The sequence below is a fragment of the Physcomitrium patens genome, chromosome 15, assembly GCF_059467195.1.
Source record: "Physcomitrium patens ecotype Gransden chromosome 15, ASM5946719v1, whole genome shotgun sequence".
Lineage (NCBI taxonomy): Eukaryota > Viridiplantae > Streptophyta > Bryopsida > Funariales > Funariaceae > Physcomitrium > Physcomitrium patens.
The window spans coordinates 12,990,270-13,014,808 of record NC_143424.1 but is presented as its reverse complement, the minus strand read 5'-3'; the positions used below and the strand labels follow the sequence as shown (position 1 = coordinate 13,014,808).

Genomic DNA, 24,539 nt, shown 5'->3' with positions numbered 1-24,539 from the left:
ATGCATTATACAACCACAATTCCTGGAAGTTGAATTAAAAATAATCACATTTTAACGAGACCACCGTTGGTGATAATTCAAGCAATGTTTGTGAGTAAACAAATTGCCTTTCTGTACACAGAAAACTAAGCAGGCCCAACAAGACTTCCATTAGCGCCCTAGCTAAAGCGAAGGAATCTCGACTGTGCTAAACCCAGCTTGTAGAGGCCAACCTCGTTCTACTACTCAAATATACGTAGGTCATCGTAATCTACGCTCCCCACACAAGAATCTGCTCGGAATGTACAGAGATTCACCGAATTACACAAATATCACAGAGTCATCAATCTGGCCAGAAAGCTAAGAAGGTGTTGATGGTGCATAGGCACCCAAGCCTAGCGATTTTGGGCGCTTCACAGCTTCCAAGGGGCTGTAAATACCTTGTCCATCTCTACCGAGGCCCTGGCCTTCAACAAATCCCATTTTAGACATCATTCGAGAGCCAAAGCCCTTGGTATGAGCCTCAAAATGGCCTATTGTTGCAGGGACGGTAGAAGAAACTTTCACAACAGTAGATGACCTGCTAGTCGTTGCTTCCCCTCCCTGAGTCATGCTAGATGTTTGAACCGTGGTAGTTACACATTCTGATGGCCCTGCTTCTAGGATTAACGATTCTTCTTCATTGCCAATAGTCCCACACGAGATGAAGGACATGGGATTACTTGCATATTTTGGAGCTCTCAGTTTCTGTCTTCCACTTTTCTCCATTGACTTTGAAGCTGCGCAGCACAGGAATTTTACCATGTTAGCACTTGGGAGAGGACATTCACTACTGAGATTTCTGCAAAGATCCATCTATCAATAAATTCTCAGATTAACCATAGAAATCAGTCAGAGAATTATTTGAGACTTAATGACATCCCAGTAAACGAGGCTAAATGCAACTAAAAAACAGACAGTGGAAGACAACAATAGTTGAAAATTACAGCTGTTATATCTGATTAAGGGCCTTATCCTTTCTTGGGTTTAAACTAATAAGAGAATCCATCACCTTGCATAAACTTCTGATGCTTCTTCCCGCTCTTCTTAGGATTAGGTGTATTGAAGCTTATAAAAGCATCGCGAGCAGCCTTCTTGGCCTTCTTATCCATACGGCGAGCTTCACCTGTTAGTGACCTTTTCAAGTTTTCGTCGGCTTGATCGAGCATCTACAATCAATCAAATACTAGGATCAGAAGCGATTCCCACACAACGGATAAAAGTATGAAGAGTGGATAGGCACGAGAGTAAGCTGTTCGAGAAATCTTTTTGCAGTTTAAGGTTCCTGTGACAAAACGGTCGTTTCTCATATTACATACGGTTTCATTTTTAGACTGTAAAAGACATCAGATTCTCGGGCACTTAAACCACACTTAGAAATTTCATCATTTCAGAAGTCAGTGCGGCATAAACCTCTGAGTTATGGCTTACCGAGGCAATGCGATACTTGTCGGCACCAGTAGGCAGCTTGGTGTGTTTAGTACGCGTCACCACAGTGAATCTGTCATTCAGGTAGAGTGGCTTCAGTAAAAATTGTTCGATCACAGCTTGAATAAAAATGGGACAACTAGAAGCATAATACATGTACTGGAACCACCTAACGTTGACATCCGTGTAGATATTTCAAAGGGAAAAGCATTTTACGATTAAATCTTTCTTACCTCTTACTGCCCGTACCCTGACTGCCGCTTTTCAATCGATAAATCGCTGCCATCTTATGGATCTGCTCATAGTTAGACAAAGGAAGGGCCTGATTATTTACACTAGTAGAAAAGATAAAACGTAAAAAAATAGAGAAAAAAGATAGACGAAGACATAAAACAGTTAGCTTCTCGTAACATATAACCATGGGTGTCTGATACCCTAAAATCTCTTACGTAAGGGAGGCCACATGATTTTATACTAGTGAACAGACTGCTCAACTACAGAAGAAGGCATCTGCAATTGCTCTCACCTGAGCGCGATCCCGATTTTCCATTGGACCAAACGCATAGATATCAGTGCCACGCAAAACAATGTCCTCCAATGCCTGTCCAACCAGAATATGCATCTTTTGAATTCAAGAAAACACACCATTCATGACGATTCCCACAGCTCCGTAGGTTATCACAAGCTAATCATGTCACAGCTTATATATGAAGCAGGTCAGATGTTGCACCGAATTGATGGCCTGCAGGTCAAGCCCCCTTCGTAGTGCGCGCTCCTGTCGCTTTGCAGCAATCATTTTCTTGCGCTCACGCTTTTTATCCCCTGTAATACCCATACTTGTCAAAGAAATCTTACGTAACAGAATGTTCACGGGAAGTGTTAGGCTGAATGCTCGTTCGAAACTAAATTACAATCTACGAGTGACTATTCTCTCTAGTCTCTTAAAAAAACTAGAAACATATATAAATTAAATAACTACAAAAAAATTCAACTAGTGTACAGGTTCCTCGTAAAAAGAAGTTTGAGGAGAACCGACCGAGCCCATATTTTAGTACTTAACCAGTAGCTTGCCATTTCATCTCGAGTATTGCCTCTGAGTAAAATTTTCTGAATTGGGTTTACATGGGATACAAAATTTACTGAATTAAAGTTCAGTTTTTTATTAGAGTTTCAGATCTAGGACATTCCGCTGAATTGATTTGTAACTGAAGGTCGATCCCTCCCGGAGATTAGTGGGGTGTTTACCAGGAATGCTTTTTGACTTCGTTTTACTTTGATGGACTTGTATTGGCCAAGTCACAGGACCATTGGATTTTTTGACATTCTTCTTTTTCTGCTTACTTTTTTCAAGAGTCTTGTTGACGTAGTCTGCAGTAGAACACACAACCACGTAAACCCCCGTGTAAGGACACATGTTCAACAGAAGACGAAACGCAGACCAACTGAAAAAAATACATCCTGTTAAGTTACGCACCAGGCATGAATTTTTCATCCTCCATGAGGTCAATGAGTTGGTCGAAACCCTCTCCATCATGAGAATCCTCCTCACTGTCCTCCAACACTAATTTTCCCAACAACAAAGCAGTCTGTGTTTTGCGTCCGCGTTTCCCACCTGAGCCACCAAACACTATTTCCTTCGATATGTCATCTAGCCCGGAGTCTAACTCATCATCATCACCATCATCGTCGACATCGGTGTCCATCAATTCTTTCCCTTTGCTCTGCCATTTTAACCGCCACATTCTCTCTGCAGTTCAAGACATGTTTCGCCACCGTCCATAAGCCAAATCGTACGATCAAAAAGAAAGTATGATTGATGTTCCCAAATTGACTACTAATTGCACATATAGTTTCACAAACCTAATTTTTCTGAAAATTTTCAGGTACATTGAGTGAGGAATCTCAGCCCAGTTCATCACAATAGCACTTTCAAAAATGAAAGCCGTATGTTATCGAGGTCACACCTGCTGATGTACTGCCGCTTTCGCTGGAACCGTCATCACTTCCACTAGCACCAGCGCTAGAGCTGTCATCATCATCATCATCATCATCATCTTCATCCTCATCTTCATCATCTTGACGACCCATATCTTCAACTGCAACTTGCTTCATTTTATTTTTCAAAATCCAAGAAGCGTCCACACTCTCACCTGCACCCTCCAGATTGGCTATGTAGTCTTCAACAAGGTCGTCATCAAGATCTGAGTCACTTGAATCAATTATGGATTCTCCTGATTCACTAAAAGAGTTATCCAACCATTCTCCTCTCTGGCGGAATTTCTTTTTATCCTTCTTGCCTCCTTTGCTCCTCCGTTTCTTCCCACTTGAAAAACTGAGTTCTAAAGATACATCAGAATCTTTCTCCAAATCTACACTCTCGTCGGAATAAGTAACCCCTGCCTCAGTAAAAACCTTCAATCCTCCAATGCTAATATATCCACCATTAATTCCCTTCTTCGAAGCTTTTTCAACAGAGCTCCCTCCTCTTCTATTCTTCTTAGTCTTAGATGTTGAAACAGAACTCTTTAAATGATTAGGAGTCTTTAGATGAAGATAATCATCTTCTTCTGTATCAACCTGCATTGCCTCTAAACCGGCCACATTCTTGTCCTCAACACAATTAAGTTCAGAATAAATAACATTTCCTGATTCCTTTACAAACGTGTGATTTGTACAACCACCAGACTCTTGATCCACGTATCCCAGACCAGTGTGTCCTGTTCCTAACTCCAGTGCCTCTACAACCTGCAAAACCGTGGAGACGATGTCATGATGATACTATTCAAGCTAATTAAGGTTCTTTGCACTTCCAAGATACCCTCACCGAGCATCACTGAGAGAATACAGATTACCTACAAAAACACATCATGATGAAATCAAGTTTAAGTAAAGGCTACGTCCAGAAGGAATTGAATTACGAACATACCTCTTGGGAGCCTTTGCGATCTATGTACACCTCAACGCGACCTTCAATTGCTGGAACAACAACTTCTCTTGAATCTGACGCCATGGCGACTTTTCCCGCAGAAGGAGAATTATATTTCTGTGAAGACAAGGTGTGTTTCATTTCAAAACCATTCAATCATGGTGGAGAGTATTAAAGAAGAATCAGACTATATCAGCAGAAAAATGTCACGAACTCGTCAATACACACCTTGCTGCACCGTGGAGATTCCTGGTTTTCGTTGAATGACTCTTCTGTAATACAAACATTCATCAAACTATTTGAAGACACTATTATGGGGTCTGTAACTGACAGGGTAATACCTTCTGCAATACACTCCGCCTTTGACCGTCCAAACGTGAGTAGTCAAAGCTGACAAAGGCAAATGGATTCTGTACGGGTCTGCTCACGCCCCGGTTGTTTCGTGAGCCTCGTTGAACACTTGATGTTTGTTGACGAGAACCCGCATTGACACCCTCAGGTGTGCTGCCTCCCCTACCATTAGCTGACGAAAGCATCACCACAACCAAAATATGTAAACCGTTGAGAAGATCGCTGAGAGAGTGTCTGTAAAGCGCACTTGAGCTAGAGTAGAAGTACAAACAGTATCCAACTAGTGAAGGCTCCTACAATAAATTATCATCACTGCAAAACACTTAATCGAATTCCTCCAAACTGCTTGTCCACTAGCACTGGAAAATAAACTAGATCTTTCACCATAAAATTTTAGAGAATTACCAATTACTTCATGAAAATAGAGAGGAATGCTGTTTGGTTTTAATTTTTCCAAATGAAAGCCAGGCTCGTCAAACCGAAATCATACATTGTAGCCGATCAGGTGTAGGAGCCTCCCAATCAGCAAGAGCTGCTCCAGCAACGAATCCAGTTCGCGACGCATCACCTATTCAGACAACGCTATGTCACATCATTTTCCGAGAGCAAAAAAATAAAAGATGAGAAATAAAAACCCTAGCTACATTTTAACTGATAGAATGTCTACACACACAGAAAACCACTTTTCCTTAAATTGATATCCGAATTGTTATCCGAATTTTCTTTTCAGCTCGATGCCCATGTCCAATGTCCAAACCCTCGCAAACATCATCCTACACATGCTGCTCAGCGCTAACACATTCTTCAACAAGAATGCTCGATGCTGCAGCACTCTCACACCACCAACAGAAAGCCTAAACAGGTCCCTCTACCTGTATCGACAACCTAGTGGCAACAACGGAATTCCAATCACCTGACGATCGTCTATCACGTCCTCCTCCTTGGTTTCGACCCCATCCCCGAGCACCGCCGCCTTCATGTCTGTCTCCTCCGCGACCTCTGGATCTCCGACCACCTCGTCCTCTGCCTCCTGTCATGCTCTACCTTCTCCTCTAACTCTTCCTCTATGCCTCAGTTACTTGCAGTCCACTAACACCACGAAAGCAACACCACCCGCACTTCAACAGCACTGCACAGAATTGGAACAAAGCTTGGCTGCGGTACTCCACCGCCAACACCACAGGGCAAGTGTGGGACTATGGAACCGCTCCTCCTTCCCTCCTTGCACAACACCTTTCCTAAATCTAAAAGTAATACAGCAAAACCACGCAGAAGCTCTTTTTTATATATTCCAGTTGCCATGAGCTCGTGGCTGGTAGCCGCTTGAGGCCGTAGCCGTGGACGTGACAAAGCTCGGCCGCTTGGCCAAAAACATCGAGGGGGAATATTCTACGAGGACTAAAATATGCTACTTGATGGTCGTAGGATCACCGTCGCTGCAAAACACCATCGTTTTCTGTTGAACAATGTTTAATGGGTACTTTGGAAACCCTAATTATCATCATCTTTAATCACATTTCTTTTTATATTTTTTTCTGTAAAATATGGAGGTGGGGTGATTTGAAGATAAAATAGTTGTTCCAAAATCTAGTGGTTCTAAACAAATTTGATTCTATTGGTTGCAAAATTAACTTCAAACAAGAAATATATTGAATACATTATGATTGACTTTTTATTGCATTAAGTGGGTTTCATTGTAGTGGAGATGATTATGTATGCAATTAAAAATTATATAATTTATTAAGTTTTGGTGTAACTACTAGAACTAAAATCAAATTGTTTGACCTAAATGAAATGTTTAAATGAACAATTTTATCAATCTTAATACTTGAAATAATTATCATAAATTTTAGTAGTAATGTAAAACGATTTTTGAAATCCAATTGAACATGATAAAAAAATTATCTTATTGATTTGATCTAGCATTTTTCCAAATTAATGTTGTTTAAGTAAAGATTGTGACATCTTTCAATACAATGTTTAATACAACTTATTTTTATTTATTATTATTTTTATTTTATTTCATTATTAGATATTTAAAATAGTTATTTTACACATTTGTAATGCATAAAGTTATATATATATATATATATATACAAAGATTCCATACACATTGTTATAACCATTTAAATAACTTTATCAAAGTTGCCACAAAGTGATGATATATTTTTTTAATTATTTATGTGCATATGGTACTTTCAACTTTTCTTAAGACAATATACACAACATTAAGTCCATTGAAAAACAAGCTCAATATTTTATTCATGGACATTTATTTTAATATTTTAAGGAATTTAGTGACTTTTAATAACATCTTTCTTATTATTTTAATAAATAATAATTTATTTATAATTATTAAACATCTAAATACAGTCCCTATATATGTATTTTGTAAATACTTCTAGAAAAAAATACTATGTCAATTGTTCGTGTCAACATGTCTCTACAGGATTAGCTTTCAGAATTATACCTTTGGTTAATTACCATTTAAAATACCACATCTGATGCAGTTATTTTAATTGAACACTGCAACATCGGTTTAAATAATATTTATTTTGATAACTTTAAACAATACAATCATCAATCAAATTGATTCAACTTCTGTAACTCCAAATTACTAATGAATGTTTCAGAATAGAAACTAAAGCTGAATATTATAATATGAGTCATGAAGCTCAACCATATCAAGTAACCTTTTACATTGAAGAATAGTGAGAAGGCAAAATCGAATTTGATTTTTAAATTTAGTAAATTTTATTACCACCTTTGTTAGCAACTAACAAATTGAGTTTGAAGCATGTTTTTAAGTCTTTAATCCAAATCAAATAATTACATAAAATCAACTAACAACTTGGGTCCACATAACAATCGAGGTCATCCAAGCCAATTCATCATGTAAGTAAAAATTTAAGGACTATATGTATTCCATCTAAAATTCTAAAATATCAAGGCTCACATTAAGCACCAAAACCTGATCCCTTCTGGAATAAGTTACAAGATAGTCCATTACATGCTTTCAGCCTGGAGAACATGTTCGTGCTCTGCTACAGTCCATAAAATTCCGCCAATACTAAGAGCCTGTATTCATACGTCGAACCCCACGTAGCTTGTGACTAGATGCCTGCATTGAAAATTAAGTTCTATGACAGCCTGGGGAAAGAAACTAGAGATTAATGTGCCTCTGGGTTGTTAGCAATAACAGATCAGATGCTTGCGGCAGGAAAATGACACACTTGTGATGTATAATTATCTAAGAGAATCTATTGAGGACAGGTCTATAGCACTACATACTACCTCATGCTTGGTTAACTAAATCCTTGACCTTCACTGCGATGCCAAGTTTTTTACACCTCGCAGATACCTTGTTGGCCACAGCTTGCAGCTCATTTTCTCGTTCCTCTAAAAGCTCTTGAAGGGCTTGTAATTTTTTCTCTTCATCACTGGCATCCAGAACATCACCTATCTTTTTGGAGTCGTGGCCGTTCGTCTCCTTTTGTGGAGTACGCATCATCATGAAAGTTTTATTGATGTTGTAGTCATTCTTCGTGTCAATGATGTGCTTCCCATGTCCTACTGCCTCATCTTTGTTGGAAAATATACCAGCGTGGAGACGCTTTATGAGGAGCTCTCTGAACGATTCTACTACACCCGTCTCTGATGATGCCAACTGCAGGAATAGTAGAGACTCCCAGCACCTTTTCACTTGTACCTTGGTGATTTTGAAAGCCTTCCTGGCTTCCTCTACAACCGATGCAGGAGGTACCAAGATGTTGTCATCGGTATCAACATCTGAGTTTCTTTTCTTACCCTTGGTGAAGGTATTCGATTTCGGGTCCAGTCCTGACGTCGTTGCAGTCTCGCCCCCACCTCCAGCCATCCTACGCAATCTTGCTATAGACAAGGAGAGCGCCGAGACAGCAGGAGGAAACTGCAGAAGCCGCTGCACATCCATGCAGTCGCGCAGCTCTTGCAAGCTATCTGAAGGATCCTCGAAGGTTATATCATAGCAGTCGCGCTCCACTGCTATTCTGTTGATAGTCTCCAGCAACCGATGTCCATATCCTTGTCCTTGATAAGGGGGTAGTACCAGAATCTATTCAAACGAAGGAAGGAAAAGAATTTAAATTAGCAAAAAACATAGGAACTACCGACAAATACATGACTAAGTTCTCAATCTGTTACTCAATCTTCAAGCCTGGAACACCACATCCTCTTTAGTTCACATCCACGCACAGAGGGAGCGAGAGCGAGGGAGACAAAGATGTGTATGCGTGTGTGTATGCGAGTAAGAGCTGAAGAATGGTGATTACAAACCTGTGCAATCCTCAACCTCGTGCTGTCAGGGTACCGGAAAAAGCGATAGACCGTGCAAAACCCAGTAACTATAATATCTGGGCCTTCTCCTTCAAGTGTCACATACATTTCCCACCTAGGATCATCACTTTCAATGGGCTGACCACCTACATTGAATTTCAATTCAGAAGCCAGGTTAGCATTAAATCATGATAAAATGCAACTACTCAAAATTGACCCATTGGAAGTAAGGCATATCAGTATCTTAGAAAAGCTCTAAAACCCACATGACGGAAAGATATTTTTGACATTCACTTTGAGGCAGGAAATAAATCTATAGTTCCATTTGCAGTCCCAGTTCAGAACTCACCCTCAACAAATAGATGTATCAGAGGCGTCAGACAAGTGTACCACTTCCTAACTCGGGGGTCCGTAAGCTCTAATCGCACAACCTGAAAACTCAAAGAAGTTCAAATTATCAAGACATGGACCTCAAACTTAATGAATACGATGAGTTTGAATGCCACTCTTAGATAGAGATGACAGAAAGATGACTAAAAATCAAACACTCACAGCCGTGTACACAAAACAATATCCATGAAATCAACTTAATCGCCCATATTTTTATACCAGATCAAAGGATGTTCGTATATCGGACTGTGATTATCTCAATTAAGCACAGTAAGTCTCATGAAATTTGAAAGACCCGCAGACTAAGAGGTCATTTACGTGCGGAGCAGAAAGCCCCGCATATACATGGTCCTTTCGTTCGTTTTTGAAGCCCACAAGAAGCACTCACAAAAAGGTCATGACTAAGGATACTATAATAAGAGGCAAGGGAAGCCTGATAATCTCGCAATGAGAAATACCTGTCGTAATTTTCCATTTGCCATCCTTGAGACATCGGATGGATTTCTCCCTGTAGGTGCCCTCCAGGAATCCACAGCAGTTCCCTCCTCTTTGATTACTTGCCTGTCATGTTCATCCGTCCACAATGCTTGTTCTTCAGCAAAGAATGAGCATGGAAATAACTGTTTGGATATTCTTGCGCTTAAACAATTTACTCTGTGATGTAACTTCGAAAGAAGAAAGGTGACGAAAGAATGCCCACTTACACAAAGGAATCAGTAGACTGCTTTATCTTTTCGATGAACGCATCCCGATTGTCAATCAGTGACTCACCAAAAATCTCCTGAACCATGATCATTTACCATCAGAAAATTGCATTATTGTAACTAGTCACTTCAAAGGTAGGAAATTAAATCTAGGGAACGCTTCAACAGAATAAGAATCCACTAAGAATGCCTCAATTGAACCTGACAGGTATAAATCCTCCTTTCATTTTAGAGTATTTTATCTTAAATAATCAATCAAGTAAAATTCGAAATGGTGAAAATAATGCCTCCTGAAAGGTCAGAAGTTTCTGAAAATCCAGAAAGTTCCACATTTATCACGTGTATTTGAGAGCGCAAAGTTTGCAATATATTGTGGGAAGAAGTAACCTTCAGTTTTGCACGAAGATTTGTCTTAGGATTTCTAGCTCCACCATCCTACATAAAAACACACATAAACCATACTGAAATCAGCAATGTACATTCAAAATTTCTTTTCAACATATTGGACACTTACATGAAATCGTTACGTTAGCCATAAAATCTAAACCATATCAAAAGTTAACACAAACCATAAGGCCAACTCACCTTAGCTATCGAATCGAAGGTAAGGTGATAATGAGTATAGAAGGAGACAGTGTGTATAAAAACTTCAACCTGCATACATCACCAGTAATTATGGCCTGCATTACTGGAAGCAGACTGTGAGAAACATAATGTAGAGATCCAAGTTATGCTGTAAGAGCTAGAGTGAAAAAGCAGTTAACCTTCAGACCAGTATATCCATATATTCTTCCTTCTTCACCAAAAAACTGTTCCGTGAACTCCGGTGGAAACGATAGATCCTCATTACCCCCTTGAAGATAATCTTTTTCAGTTTTAACTGCGCAACCACAAGCAATATTTCAGATTGTGTATCCTGAATGTAAACAAAGTCCCAGTATATATCTTACTGGGTACGAGTTCAAATAAGTAATTCAACAGTGGTGACATATGAAGCTGAGATAAAGGGTCCTTACACATCCTTCACAAAGAGATGAGAAACTAACCACATATTTTTTCTCGTACTCAATCAGCATTTACATCTGAAGTCACAGTATGCTAGGGAACACTAGCTCAAAAAGAGTTTTACCACATTACCAACGAATAGAAACATGAAATCCAAACAAACATTAAACTCACCAAGATGCAGCGTAATTGCTTCGTCAGCATTGCAGAAATTGTGATCCTCTGCGAAATGCATAGGTCACAGTTGTCAGTCCTCAATTATGCTGTCTCGGAACAGCTTCTGAAATTGAAGCTTAGAGTCTCACCGTCAGCCCGCAACGACTTTCTGAGCAATATAAAAATTAAAAAATAAATAAATAAAAAAACCACTTTGAGCGAGAGAGAATAAAAATACTCTTTGAATAAAGGATCCTCTGAAATGATGATCGTGAATCATAAAGATCAATGGGCTGGTCGAATCCAGAATTATCGACTGCTCCTGAAGATGGAAAGCGAACTCAACTAGGACATGTCCAACTACCCAACTCAAGCGTTTACGAGGTCATTTTCAGGCAACTAATCGGCAGCGAATACGTCGTCAGGTTCAATGCTGCACGAAGTTCAATGCAGAGACCTGTAACTTAAACTAGAGTTCAAGAAGCTTCTTAACTCATCTACTCCTATCCCAAATTCGCCCAGGGTAGTGCTCATACTAAACAATGGAGCTTAATATCAATGGTAATGCAATTAAGCAACCACTAACCCAATACTACAAGCCTCATCCTAGCATACTCCATTAAAATCCAGAAACATTTCTTACCCAAAGAGAGACTCACTTAAATCTACACAAAGCCAACTAACCCTCTGCACACAATGACGCAATCCGGACGCAACTGACAACCAAAAACAAACCAGGGGGGGGGGGACACCATTTCAACGAATGGAAAACGAGAGACGATCAACAACAACAACAACTCCATCGAGGGGGTAATCACGGTAAGTAAGGGTTGTTGCAGGGCATGCCATGTACCAGTCAACTTGCGGCGCTTGCTTCGGTCATCGGAGAAGACGGGCTCCTCCGGCTTCGCGCGCACGACCTTGCTCTCCTTGGCCATCCCGCTAACTATGTCTCACCACATGAACCACAAAAATGGGGGGTTGGCTTTCAAAAGCACGCAACATTCAAACTCCCAACTCCACACGCAACGTCTCTCTGTGAAGCAGATTGCAATAAAAACAAAACATCTGAAGTAGTGACAAGATGAGCAACAGACGTGATTCCTCTTCTGCAATTTGGACAACAGCGAAGAAGAAAGCCAACCAAGGGGATCGATCCCCGTTCCCGCCACCCCGGTCCCTCCCAAACCCTTCTCGACGACAACGGCAAACCATTGCGACGAAAAATAAACGAAAAACAACATCTTCGTCGTTGGTCGTCTGGACGAACCGCGGCTGTTTCTGATACTCGGTTTAGCTGAGAGACGGTTCTTCTGGCGAGGTTTTGAACCTGTTCACAATGTTGTGTACAGTATGTTTTGTACGGTACAGAGAAACCAATACATGAGATTGTATACTTAGGAGTGGAGTGCTTGCCTGCAGAATGGTTTTGACATTGCTCTAATCTGAGCATAATATTCCAAGCTTTCATTCGAGTGAACACAGGGTTATTGGTGTCTCCTTGCACACAGTAATGAATTACATGTCTATTAAATAATCAATAATCATGTGGGAGCAATGTTTGTGTAGATGGCTTATTAATATGTGGCTAGTTTTGTCATGTATTATGAAGAAAAAAATAAAAAATAAAAATTCAATCACATTTTAATCTTTGTATAGTAGGATTTACATTCAACACTTAAAGTGTAGAAATGTTGAAGAGGAGTGGATAAACCATTGTTAAGGTTGTGAACTTATTGAATTTTATGATGATGGATCTAATATAGTTTGCCTTGTTATGATATATTTTCTTCTTAGTAATTGCAACACCAATGAAAACAAACGTGTATGAAAGGTCTTACTTCAATATGAAGTGAAGGTTACATGTTTTAAAGAACACATGCCAATTTGATTGAAATATTTCTTATTTTTTTTCTTTTTCAAGGCAATCTTGCACAAACACATCTAAACACACTTGCAAGAATTAACAAAATGCACTTGATTTCATGTTCAAAGTTCTCAAAATCAATCAACTATGTAAAATATTCACCCACATTGTTCAAATCAAAGTTGCAGTGAAAAACAAGTGGAACAACAACAACTCCATAACCATAATCTCATTTAGTCAATATTCACAAGGCTCAAGGTACAAGCACACCCTAAATTACTGTACACACACCCATCGTGACTTTTCACACACCCAAGGCCTCTAATTGTCTTCTCTAGACCCCCTCTTCCTTGTCTTGGTGCAGATCTTGGACTTTCTCCCCCAACTTCCTAGTCCTCCTACATTGACAAGGAAGAGGAGACAAGCCAATAAGAAGCATTGGGTGTGCGTGTAGCAATTTTGAGTGTGTTTGTAGTGTGAGACTGTTGACAAATCAACACCAAGTATGGTTCCTAACACCATAGCATAGAATATAATACTCGTCAAACTTGCAACGAGGGGAGATGCCAACGTGGCGCATAAAATATGCCAGCGTGGCATAGCTCAGGAACTAAGGAAAGTGAGAACTTCGTGTGAGGGAGGGGAAAAAAATGATGGATACGCACTCCACTCTTCCTCATGGTTGCAACGATGGCTGTCTGCTGCTGCACACAATGTATGCAATGCAAAGCAAAAGCACGAGCCACGGACGAAGAAGAACCTGCTTGCCAATCTTCTTCGGTGGCACTATCACGGGACTTTACCACTAATGGTTGCAAAGGCTGATTGCCGCTCTCGCGACTAACATGAGCTGCTATGTCCAATTTGAGTGTGAGGACGGTTTGGGAAGAATCGGTAGCTTTGTCACTGGATGCTGAGTTTTTGATGACAATCCATCGAAGGGGCGAATTAGGTTTCGTGATGAGCACATGAGCGCAAGGTGTATTGCGGAGAGTTTGCAGTCTGCGTAAGTTGAGAGCGGAGTTGCAGGGAAAAGAGTTCGGGTGATATTTGTTTCCGTGATATCCTACGGTTGTGAAGCAAAGCGACGACGGTGATGGAATTGTGGCAAAGCCCCCTTGTGCCGATTGGAGCTCCGTATTCTGTCCTACTTTCTCGTGCGTCTGGTCTGGTCTGGTCTCCATGGCCCGGGAAGTGAGAGGCTCCCGTTCCTTGCATTTTGTCCGTTTTTTGAAGTTATCTGATTGTGGATTGATTGAGTGTGTCAGGGAGTGCCGCGGTAGCACCTCTGCGGGAGGCACGGCCCTGAGATGATTGGATACCTTTGAAAGGCTGATTTTGTCATGTCGCAAATAGTAGGATTGCAGTATCTTTGAACTCGAGGGTGTATGCAGTTCACATTGAGTTGCGGGGTTCATCAATTCATGTGAGGAGAGTCCAATTGTGTTTGAGCTTATATGTTTAGTGGCACTGTTTGGACCTATACTTCCATCTTCGAGGGGGGAAATTTGGGAATCTTTGGACACAATAGGTACATTGTACGAAGTAAGTCATCCAGGCTCAACGCGACACCTGTATCATTGCTTTTAGTGGCTGCAGGTTACAAATCAAACTAGATTTGCATTTAGGTTCCCGTCAATCGCAGATTCCTTAAGACCATTTTTTGTGAGATTATCACGGAAGGATCTGGACTTTTTTTTTCTTTTTCTTATTGTTATTATTTTTTTATTTATTTTATTTTGTCTCATTCGCGTCACTATCTCAGTAACGGATCCGAGAAGGCATACTGTGTAAGCGGGAGCCGCTTGTTTCAGGGCTGTGGTGCAAAATTTTGTGAAGTGAAATTCTAAGTTTTCATGCATTGAGCATACCATGGCGGGAATCCAAGCCATGCTTGGGGCATCCACGTTATACGACCTACAGAGGGACTCTCGTGTAGTTACACACGGTTCAAAGCACTCTCTTCGTCCATCTTTGCTCATCAATCTTGCTCTCAGGGTGACACTTCCCAGCTCCTTTGGAAGACAGAATTGTCGAATTACTTGCCAAGCTTCCAGCAGTTCAGGGAAGGAGGACCCATGGCAGCAGACAGTCTTCCAGCCCGACACATTTACTCAATACTCCGGGTACATTGCAGAGGCCGCCATTGAAGAAGCTGACCAATTCAACGAGTACAATGCAGATAAGATTGCTGCTGTTTTTAAGCGCCGGCCGTTTCTGCTGGCAAGGAGGTTGCTTCAGATTGCAGGGACCCTGGGATGGTGGGCTGCTGTCCGCTATGGCGATACTTTGTTTGGAAAGAAGGATCAAAATTTTAAGGTATGTTGAAGTCTATACGAGCTAGCGTCTGTGTGAGTGCCGGACCAAGTGTACAAACCTCAAAAGTTCTGAGAATTTAAACGCAATTGAAAGCTCTGGAATCTCTTCCCTAACGTTATCTATCTTCCAGACCTGTTTGTAAAGTAAGTTTCTAATATCATTTGTGATAACCTGCTATCCTCGATTTGTAATCTTTGAACTCTAATTTTGAAGCAACGTCCTCAGGAGAGGTCGCAGCATTTTCAATTGTCGATCCAATTTTGGACGTTAGAAGGCAAGCTTTGTTTAAGCGAATCATGTTTCTGCTATGCTATTAATGTGAGTATGTCCTTAAGCTGGGGGTGCAACATGATGGTTTGTATTTCTGCAGGAACGGGCGGGGCAACTCCGGCAAGCTCTCGTTCAACTTGGCCCTGTACTTAACAATTATACCTTTTTTGTGAAAACTTTATACACATTGCTTGAATTTTTGAAGGATGAAGTCAGTCTACATGTTTGATATTTACTGTGGTTTAGTCTTGCCAGCTGCATTTGCCTTGACACGTATACTGTACGTTACGAGCTTGGCTTTCAATGGCATGTTTCTGATTTAGTCTACCTAAGTGTATGACAGGCATTTGTGAAAATTGCCCAGGCTGTGTCTTCACGCCCTGTAAGTTCTACTTCATGCTGTGCGCTCTTCATGTGAATAACATAGAAAGGTCTATACCTGGCCGATTTTTTTATAATCAGAAGGTTGAACGTATCAGAATCAGGGTGGCATTTCCAACGAGTGTGCATGATGAATGCATTGGTCTGAAGCCTAAATCTTGACATGGAGACTTGTGTGATAGGATGTCATTCCGCCGGAGTATTTGAAAGAGCTAGCTTTGCTACAAGATCGCATTGCTCCCTTTTCGACGGAACTCGCCCTTCAAATAATTGAGCAAGAACTTGGGGTTACTGTAGAGCAGCTTTTCACTGAGATCTCACCACAGCCGGTTGCTGCTGCTTCTCTTGGACAGGTATACTTAAAATGACTTAGAAATATGGCTTTAGTGGTTGACCTCTACGTCAACATCCAATTGTTGAGCAGTCTAATCTTTCAACAATAGACACTACCAAACAATAGTAGGTCTTCGATAGATTTGCGAAAGTGGTTTTGTTGATGTTCTATCCTCTCCTTAATTCTGCAATTGATAATTGTCTGTCCGTACCAAAAATGCTTTTTGTTACAGGTTTACCAGGCACTATTGCGTGCAAATGGTGAACCAGTAGCTGTTAAGGTGCAACGCCCTGGGGTTCGAGCAGCCATGGCCCTTGATCTTTATATTTTGCGTCAACTCGCAAAATTCGCAAAGACATCGCTGAAACTCAACACAGATCTTCCAGTTAAAACCCCTTTCTTTTCTTTATTATTCATGAATTCTCGTCGTGTTAAATCTTTGTGAGCTACCTTTGAGATAACTTTTAGTACTTATATTTACTTGTGCACTCTTACTGTCAAGGCCCAATGTAGCAGGCTGCTGTCAGTGATTTGGTGTAATTTTTCTATTAAAACCTTTTAATTGTAGGGCAGATCGTTTGGGTAGGTCATTGATAGTTTAGAGAAGTTGTAGATTGCTACTCGCCAAGGTGGCGATTATGCATCAGAGAACATGAATATGCAAATGTTAAGTTTTTCTTTTTATTCTTTGGTGCTGACAGGTATCTTTTGGCTTTTGCAGAGTGTTGTTGACGAATGGGCTTCAAGTCTTTTCAAAGTAAATTCAATCACTGCTATTTTCCTTTTACTTACTTACTACTTAACATCTTCCGAAATAATAACCATAGAAGCATCACTGTTATTAATATGATAAGGTTTGGAATTGCAGGAAATGGATTACCAAGCAGAGGCTCGTAATGGTTCGCGATTTCGGTGAGAACCTTCGTTTACAACCGATTTCATGTTCCTGCTTGTCGAGAATTTCTCATGAACTTGACACGAATGGAACTAGTACTGGTCCTTTTGTTTGCATGCTTTGTGACATAATTGTACTGTTATTTTGAAAAAAATCACTTACTACAAAGTCCGATGTTATTAATAATGCGTCTACGCCTTAGGGACGTCTAATTTAGAATGACTTTTGTTTCGTCGAATACGATCAGCAGTTGAAATCGGAAATAAGTTTAAATTTAACATTGATGTGCACGGCAGGAAAATGTTTGGAAATTTACCTGATGTGGTAGTACCAAAGATGTATTCAGAGTTAACTAGTCGTCGGGTTCTTGTCATGGAATGGGTTGAGGTACGCCCTTACTTTTCTTGATTGAAGCTAGCTTTGCGCACAAGCACTGATTGTTAATTCTCGTTGTTTCTGAACAAAAGAGGCATGCCAGGAGGAAGATATAGTTTACTCTTCCTTCTAATACTAATGAAAATTAATAGAAGTTTAATATTAACCAGTAGATAGTTGTGCTAACCGTTCTGATTCGCTTCTCTGCAGGGACAACGATTGTCAGAAGTCAGTGACCTTCGCTTAGTTGAGGTAGTACAATTGCACCAATCAGTAATACTTCTTAGTATTGTGTAGACAAGTCGTTGAAGAACTTGTGAAGATTGCATTATGAACGTTATAAGGATAATCATGGAAACTTCGACTTTCATCACTTTCACGACCTTAGCTTAGTGATAGTTCACTAAGTATGGATCTTCTCATTTTTCAATCAGGTAGGAGTTTTTTGCTCACTTACACAATTATTGGATAGTGGTTTCTACCATGCGGATCCACATCCCGGAAACTTATTGCGTACTCCAGACGGCAAATTAGCTTATCTAGGTACTGTTCCACCTTTTTGCTAGAATGAGATTTTGACGCTCAGAAAATAGCTATCTACAATATTCCAACATAAGAACTTCAACTTGATTTTCGCATTTTTCTTCACGCTAATTTTGATTTGTATTTTAGCATATTAAATTGATTGAGTACTTGTGTGATTTGCTGGAATAGGAGATTTTGAGGTTCATAATCTAGATTTCTAGAAATTGTTACCACCAGCTTTCAATTCCTAGTAAATTTTACCGCTTGGCATGTTTCTCGTATTGCCTCCTCACGTGGCCTGTTGATGTGTTCAGATTTTGGAATGATGGGTGAAATGAGGGAGAATCTTAGAGATGGGTTGATTGAGGCCTCAGTCCACCTTGTCAACCGTGAATACGAACTTCTTGCTGGGGACTTTGTCACTCTCGGGTAAATATTGACTTCTCAATTTCACTTAAAAATTGGTGGCGTTTGCGACTTTAAGTGAGAAGTTGGTTAAAGTTTTGCTAACGGATGGTTAACGACATGTTGAACATTAGATTGGAAGGAAGACTAAATGTATCCGGTTGTGTGTATGTATCGCATTGAATATCTGAAAGGTGTTCGTTTTTTAAAATAACCTTATGTAAGTTTGTTATGGCAGGCTCGTCCCACCAACTGCAGAATTGGGTGAGGTCTCTAAGGCCCTTACAGGTACGAGAAAGCCTGCCATGATGTTGCTCAGGTCAAAGCACTGGATTAGAGGATCAGCAGCTCATTTGTTCTGGTCGCATTCTGGTCACAGGTTCAGGCAATCCTGCCTTTACTTCTCCTGGCCATGCAATCAATCTCTTGGTTTTTAATTTTTTTGTGAGATGCTGCAGGTGTGTTCCAAGATGCGGTAAGCAAGGGCGTTCGGAATATAAGCTTTGGAGATTTGTCAGGGAAACTAGGTGTCACCATGTACGTATACCGATAATCACTAGATGTCCGTGGTTAGTTGATGCATCGAGTTGACCTCACCTGTCAGAATTTCGTCTTTTCTTGAATACATTAGACTTGTGGATTAACATTGGATTCAACTCAGAAACAACAGCTGATCAATATGTAATCCGGATGTTATCTAATACCCTTGTGTATTGTATATTGTAAATCAGTAGTTTGATATGGTGATCAGGGACATGATGCAGTGTCTAGATATGATCATTGGTTGATTGGATCCTTTTGCTTGCTCCAGGTACAAATTTAAGTTCCGCATTCCTCCCTACTTTTCGCTTGTTATTCGAAGGTGATTCGTCTAATTTTGCATCTTTGATCTGTTACTCGACTTTTTTCTTCCTCACGTCATGCGACCTTCAAGGATCCCGTTATCTCTCTCTCAACTATTCGTATTCTTTTAAGACTTGTATTACTTTTCACAATTTGATTGTGAATGTTGTCAAGGTTGATGAAGAGTTGTTAAAGTAGTGCTATATTTACCGAACATTCACTCAATTTATCATATTTTCATTTCATTTTGAATATCTTTCTTTCGCAGTCTGACGGTACTCGAAGGCATTGCGCTGAGCAGTGACCCCAATTATAAAGTATTGGGTAGTTCGTATCCATGGATAGCGCGGAAAGTCCTCACTGATAAATCTCCAAAGCTTCGGTCAACTCTTCAAGAAATAGTTTATAAAGTACATGATATATCTTCCTTTCTCTTGTGTAAAGCAAAGCTGACGGGTCCATTTATTTGTCTTTTGTTAACTATTACATGGGCTTGCTATTACAACACAGTCAACTCTCGTCGGATAAAAATGTGAATAGAATTAGGAGCGCAGTTCACAAGACATTTTTCAATTCTAGTGTTTTGTCTATGACATATGCGGTACTTGTGGTGGATTCTTTCTGTGATGCAAGGTTGTTACTACGATCTTAATAATGTTGAGAGTTGTGTATCAACAGAATGGCTCTTTTAGAATCAATCGCCTGGAGTCACTATTAACAGAGGTGGGTGCCTCCATCGTTTTTGTTGAACCTAGCAGATTGTGCCGTATACATGATGGTAGAAATCAATTATTTGATTTTCTCATACTTTTCTTTGATTTCTATTACCACTCCACTAAATTATTTAAGGAAAATTATTATTCTTAGGTCATCATTTGTGCTCACGCAGTTTATTAAAAAATCAGATTGTAGTATATTGAGAATCTAAATTGACTCTGGGTGTTTTAGCGGTGATATGTAATACACTTACAAATGGGTTATGATTAACCGTTTTAAAATTAAGAGCTCTTTTTGCGAATAGGCTCATATTGATATGTGGCGTATGCTTGAGGTGCAGTCAATGAGACAGCCACTGAACGACCCGGCATTGCACATAAACAGGCCTGCTGAGAAGGAAGAAGTGGAAATAGAAAGGAATACTCGGAATTTTGTGAAACGCCTTCTTATCTTTGGACTGACAGAGCAGGTGCTTTTCTTGTCCTTGTCTGTCCTCTCCTCCCTGTCTATGAACATTCCGGATGTGCGAAATGAACACGTGAATATTCTGTAACTACTTTTTATGAGTTTTAGGCAAGTGTAACCCTACATGTTAATAGAATCGTTTTTCAAGTCATTAAATGCAAGGATAAAACTGTCACGGCTCCAACAATGGCCAGTTAACCCATGGGTTCAAGAATATTGTGCATGCGCATGCAAAAGAATTTGAAACTTTGATTCAGAACACGATTCGATTTGAATTACCAAATTAATCACGTAGTGCTGATTGGCAGGGTGATTTCGTACGGGAGTTGATATTGGATGAACTTGCTAAGGTGTGTTTCACTTCTCTCTGTGCTGTGAGGATTGGTGATATAGAATGTTTCAGTTGTGATACATACTTGAATGCAAGTTTTTGGACGATTTGTGTTTGCTGGATACCTCTCAAATTCAAATCAAGCATAATACTTCAAGAAAATGTTAGATTTTAGTGATTGAGAAGCTCAATGTCTTTATGCTCTTCAAACATATTATTCCGAAGCACCTGGAAGACTATGTCGGCATTTTTCGATGATCATTTTCTTGAAATTTGGAAGTGGTGGTATTACAGGGTATAGATGCGTTGAATCGAGTGAGTTTTGATGCTGCTGCACACAACGTGTTGACACGTTCTCCTATAGCTCTTCCTTTTGTTGCGCCTGTAACTGAAGAGGAGGATCTCAAGAACCTAGAAAATCTCCGGCAGATCTTGACAGTACTCATGAAATCTGGAAATTCAGGAAGTTCAGGAGTTGGGACTGTAGCAGGCATGACAGGTGGAAACGCAGTTGCAATCGAAGATGCATCAATAAACTCTCGTTCTGATACTCAGGTACCATCACAAAGATAGTAGTTGATAATGTGCTCTATATTGCTTTACGGGGCTCTACATGCACTTAATTTTAAGTTTCATGTAAATTTATCGTATGGTACCTTAATGAGCCAATAACACTCAAGAGAACAAGGCTTGAGAATAACTAAGGGGATAAAAATTGGGATAGCAATTGAAGTAACAGTAACGGGAATGAGCGGGTGTCGAAGACGCAGGTTGTCAAGAATACGAACAGTTATTACCTAGCGGACAGGACACGGTTCGTGAACGAAGACGACAAAAATTTAGCTCTTTCAATGGACGACATCACTGATATTGTACAGAGTCTTACTGGTTTGACGCAATATTTACCATTCCTATCTATTTTTCCTGAGGTGCACTACTTAACCTTACTGCTTGTCCATATAAGCTGGAACCTCACTTGAAACTTTATTTTCAAGCTTTAGTGATTGATTCTTGTGTGCGAATGGTGTACGTCTTGTCTGAATACTACCCATTACCTTTGTTGTATAGTCTTTGTTGCTTGTATAAGGAAATCAAGCATAATTCAACATTATGTTTTTCTCAGCTTCCTTTTCAAGCTCGTCAGCAAGCGGTATTACTACCCGCCGAACTTGCTGGAAGGGTAGCTTCACGTGTTGTTGCTCGCAACATCAGAGGAACTATCTCTTCTATCAGTCAGTCCAAGGTACTCAAAAGCCTGCCTCTTACTCCGAAATCTGCAGATTTCTTTAAAGTATATTAACTGCAATCATACAGAAATCTGTCTTAAAATGTATAATACATCTTTGGACTGCCTCTCAGATAATCAATGGTTGAGCGGATAGCTATTACTTATCAGCTTGCCTAAAAAGTTGTTTCATGCAACCTCAAGAGTAATGTTCTAACTTGCTTCTGCGGTATGTTGCAGAATGATTATTAGGGGATATCACAAGCTGTTATGCTCAGACAGCCAGATTACTACAAGATCTATAGTGTTCATAGTATGATTTGATGTTGTGGAATTGTAGCTTATGCCTTCAAATACATACAAATTGGTGCATATCTTAACTGAAAGATCCACTTTAGTTCCACCAAATTGCTACATATTGAGATATGCTGTAATTCATTCAAGGCTCGTGAATGAATACATTCAGATTTAGGTTGCTGAAATTGTAATGTAATGTAATTTTTTATTTTATTTTATTTTGATTTTTTGTTTCAAAAACCAAAATATTTCATTTTAAAATTTAATTTGGTTGCAAATGTTATATTTGTTACTGAATTAGATTTCAAAATAGACAATGTTTAAGAATAGTTTCATGAGTAGAACATTTTTATAAATTAAAACTTAAAGGTTAAGCATCAATATTTTGATTTACATAAAATAGCTAAATCTTGTATTACATCTATCAAGGGTTTTATTTTCTTCTCAGATTTTTTATCTTGTTTTATAATGGATGTTTATTTAGGACCAAATCACTAAGGCTTTGCTTTGTTATGTCCAAAAGCCTTAGTTTCTTTTATAGACAAAGACTTCATTGAAAAACAAAAAAATACCTTCATTTAAGAAAATTGAGCTTATAAATGTAGAAGTCATAGATGAATGTTTGTTGTCTTTTGAAGATATTATCTATAAAATTATTTCTTTGGATATAGCAGTTAATTGATATAATTACTTAATAATATTCAACATTATTAGATCTCTGTCCAATTTAGTTATTTTAAGTTTATTATAACTAAAGAAGTATAATTCTTAAATAGATTGAATTTCTTATAACCTTGATTTTTTCTTTAGTATAAGTTAGACTTCTATTATTCAAGTAAAAAATCATAAGTCTAAATCTTTTTTGATATATACAAGAGCCTTCATATATGCTATAAAAGAAACATCACATTTTACCAATTATGCTACACCTATTTTTGATAGTAGAAAGACTTCAAGTGACATTTCATATTAGTATCAAGATTATTAATACATATTTTAGAAGAAATTGCAAATATTCTTTTAAAGTATTGTCTTTATGATTGTTCAATTGATATTCAAGAAGAAACTCAACCATCATTTGGATCAATCTATAGCTTATCATAGAGCAAGTTGTCTAGAATCAAGGAATATATTAATAAGAACTTAGCTAAGAACTTCATTTGGCATTCAAAATCTTTGATAAGAACACCTATCTAGTTTGTGAAGTAAATGGATTGATTACTAAAATTGTGTACAAATTATTAAAGACTCAATAAGATTATTATCAAGAATAAGCATCTTCTACCTGTGATATTAGGACTTCTTGATCTATTGAATCAAATAAAGACCTAAATCAAAATAGATCTATGATGAACTTACAATCTACTATGCATTAAAAAATGAGATGAATAGAAGACTACATTTTAAATTAGGCATAGTCATTTTGATTATAATATCATGTTTTTTAGACTCACAAATGCACAAGTTGCTTTTTAACATTTAATGAATAATATTTTGTAGTCTGTTATTCGGAGAACAGTTTAATTTACTTTAAGAATACATAAGAATATGATTTTTATATTTATTATATATTATATAAACTTAGAGATATATGACTATATTCCAAGATAGAAAAGTGTGTATTTTTCACAATTTAAATTGACTTCTTAGGATATATCATTTTAAATGATGGTTTTATAATGGATCCTAAGAAAGTTTATACTATCATAAATTAAAAGATTTCAAAAATAATAAAAGATCATATAATATTTTTAATATAATATTCTATAATATTTTTTGCTATTTATCATTTACTATAAAATCTTCATGAAGAAATTTTCTCAAGTTGCAACTCCTCCAACATGTTTGACTTGTAAAGATAAAATTAAGTAGAATAAAGAAGCACAAGCAATATTTAAAGTTGTGAAGACAACTTTTAATTCTACATCAATGTTATATTGTATAGGCTTTTATAAGGCATTTTTGATGGAAAGAGATTCATAAAACTTTGTTTTGAAT

The 24,539-nt window shown here is 38.8% G+C and overlaps 3 protein-coding genes across 11 annotated transcripts; 1 reads left to right on the top strand and 2 right to left on the bottom strand.

The window, feature by feature from the left end:
- Positions 1-29: 29 nt before the first annotated feature.
- Positions 30-6,028, bottom strand: LOC112292650 (uncharacterized). 2 transcript variants are annotated; one of them, XM_024541345.3, is made up of 13 exons: positions 5,637-6,028; positions 5,214-5,291; positions 4,714-4,895; positions 4,373-4,489; positions 3,411-4,191; positions 2,921-3,193; positions 2,692-2,814; positions 2,177-2,268; positions 1,973-2,047; positions 1,680-1,741; positions 1,450-1,519; positions 1,031-1,187; positions 30-758 (listed from the first exon to the last, which is right to left on the bottom strand). In XM_024541345.3, the coding sequence occupies exons 1-13, from the start codon at positions 5,758-5,760 to the stop codon at positions 340-342; spliced, it is 2,553 nt and encodes an 850-aa protein (XP_024397113.1). In that variant the 5' UTR covers positions 5,761-6,028; the 3' UTR covers positions 30-339. The 2 variants fall into 2 exon arrangements, with proteins under 2 accessions (XP_024397113.1, XP_090112616.1); XM_090256490.1 differs by having other exon boundaries at positions 5,129-5,291; positions 5,637-6,024.
- A 1,652-nt stretch (positions 6,029-7,680) lies between these two features.
- Positions 7,681-12,438, bottom strand: LOC112292354 (histone acetyltransferase type B catalytic subunit). Of its 2 annotated transcripts, none has more exons than XM_024540722.3 (10): positions 12,146-12,438; positions 11,311-11,461; positions 10,896-11,011; positions 10,717-10,785; positions 10,519-10,566; positions 10,132-10,208; positions 9,886-9,988; positions 9,387-9,468; positions 9,038-9,183; positions 7,681-8,816 (listed from the first exon to the last, which is right to left on the bottom strand). In XM_024540722.3, the coding sequence occupies exons 2-10, from the start codon at positions 11,369-11,371 to the stop codon at positions 8,019-8,021; spliced, it is 1,500 nt and encodes a 499-aa protein (XP_024396490.1). In that variant the 5' UTR covers positions 11,372-11,461; positions 12,146-12,438; the 3' UTR covers positions 7,681-8,018. The 2 variants fall into 2 exon arrangements, with proteins under 2 accessions (XP_024396490.1, XP_024396489.1); XM_024540721.3 differs by having other exon boundaries at positions 11,311-11,358; positions 12,146-12,415.
- A 1,980-nt stretch (positions 12,439-14,418) lies between these two features.
- On the top strand, positions 14,419-22,765 carry LOC112292353 (putative aarF domain-containing protein kinase At1g71810, chloroplastic). 7 transcript variants are annotated; one of them, XM_090256488.1, is made up of 23 exons: positions 14,586-14,704; positions 14,925-15,478; positions 15,849-15,893; positions 16,092-16,130; positions 16,312-16,482; positions 16,696-16,848; positions 17,185-17,220; positions 17,332-17,375; positions 17,655-17,745; positions 17,944-17,985; positions 18,168-18,276; positions 18,573-18,687; positions 18,902-18,951; positions 19,122-19,200; positions 19,475-19,525; positions 19,775-19,916; positions 20,140-20,229; positions 20,564-20,692; positions 20,997-21,038; positions 21,314-21,574; positions 21,784-21,948; positions 22,143-22,262; positions 22,485-22,765. In XM_090256488.1, exons 2-23 carry the CDS (start codon positions 15,032-15,034, stop codon positions 22,494-22,496), a joined length of 2,433 nt encoding a protein of 810 aa, XP_090112614.1. In that variant the 5' UTR covers positions 14,586-14,704; positions 14,925-15,031; the 3' UTR covers positions 22,497-22,765. The 7 variants fall into 7 exon arrangements, 5 of the variants coding, with proteins under 5 accessions (XP_090112615.1, XP_024396488.1, XP_090112614.1 ...); XM_090256489.1 differs by having other exon boundaries at positions 14,419-15,478; positions 20,185-20,229; positions 21,790-21,948; XM_024540720.3 differs by having other exon boundaries at positions 14,419-15,478; positions 20,185-20,229.
- The last annotated feature ends 1,774 nt before the right edge of the window (positions 22,766-24,539 follow it).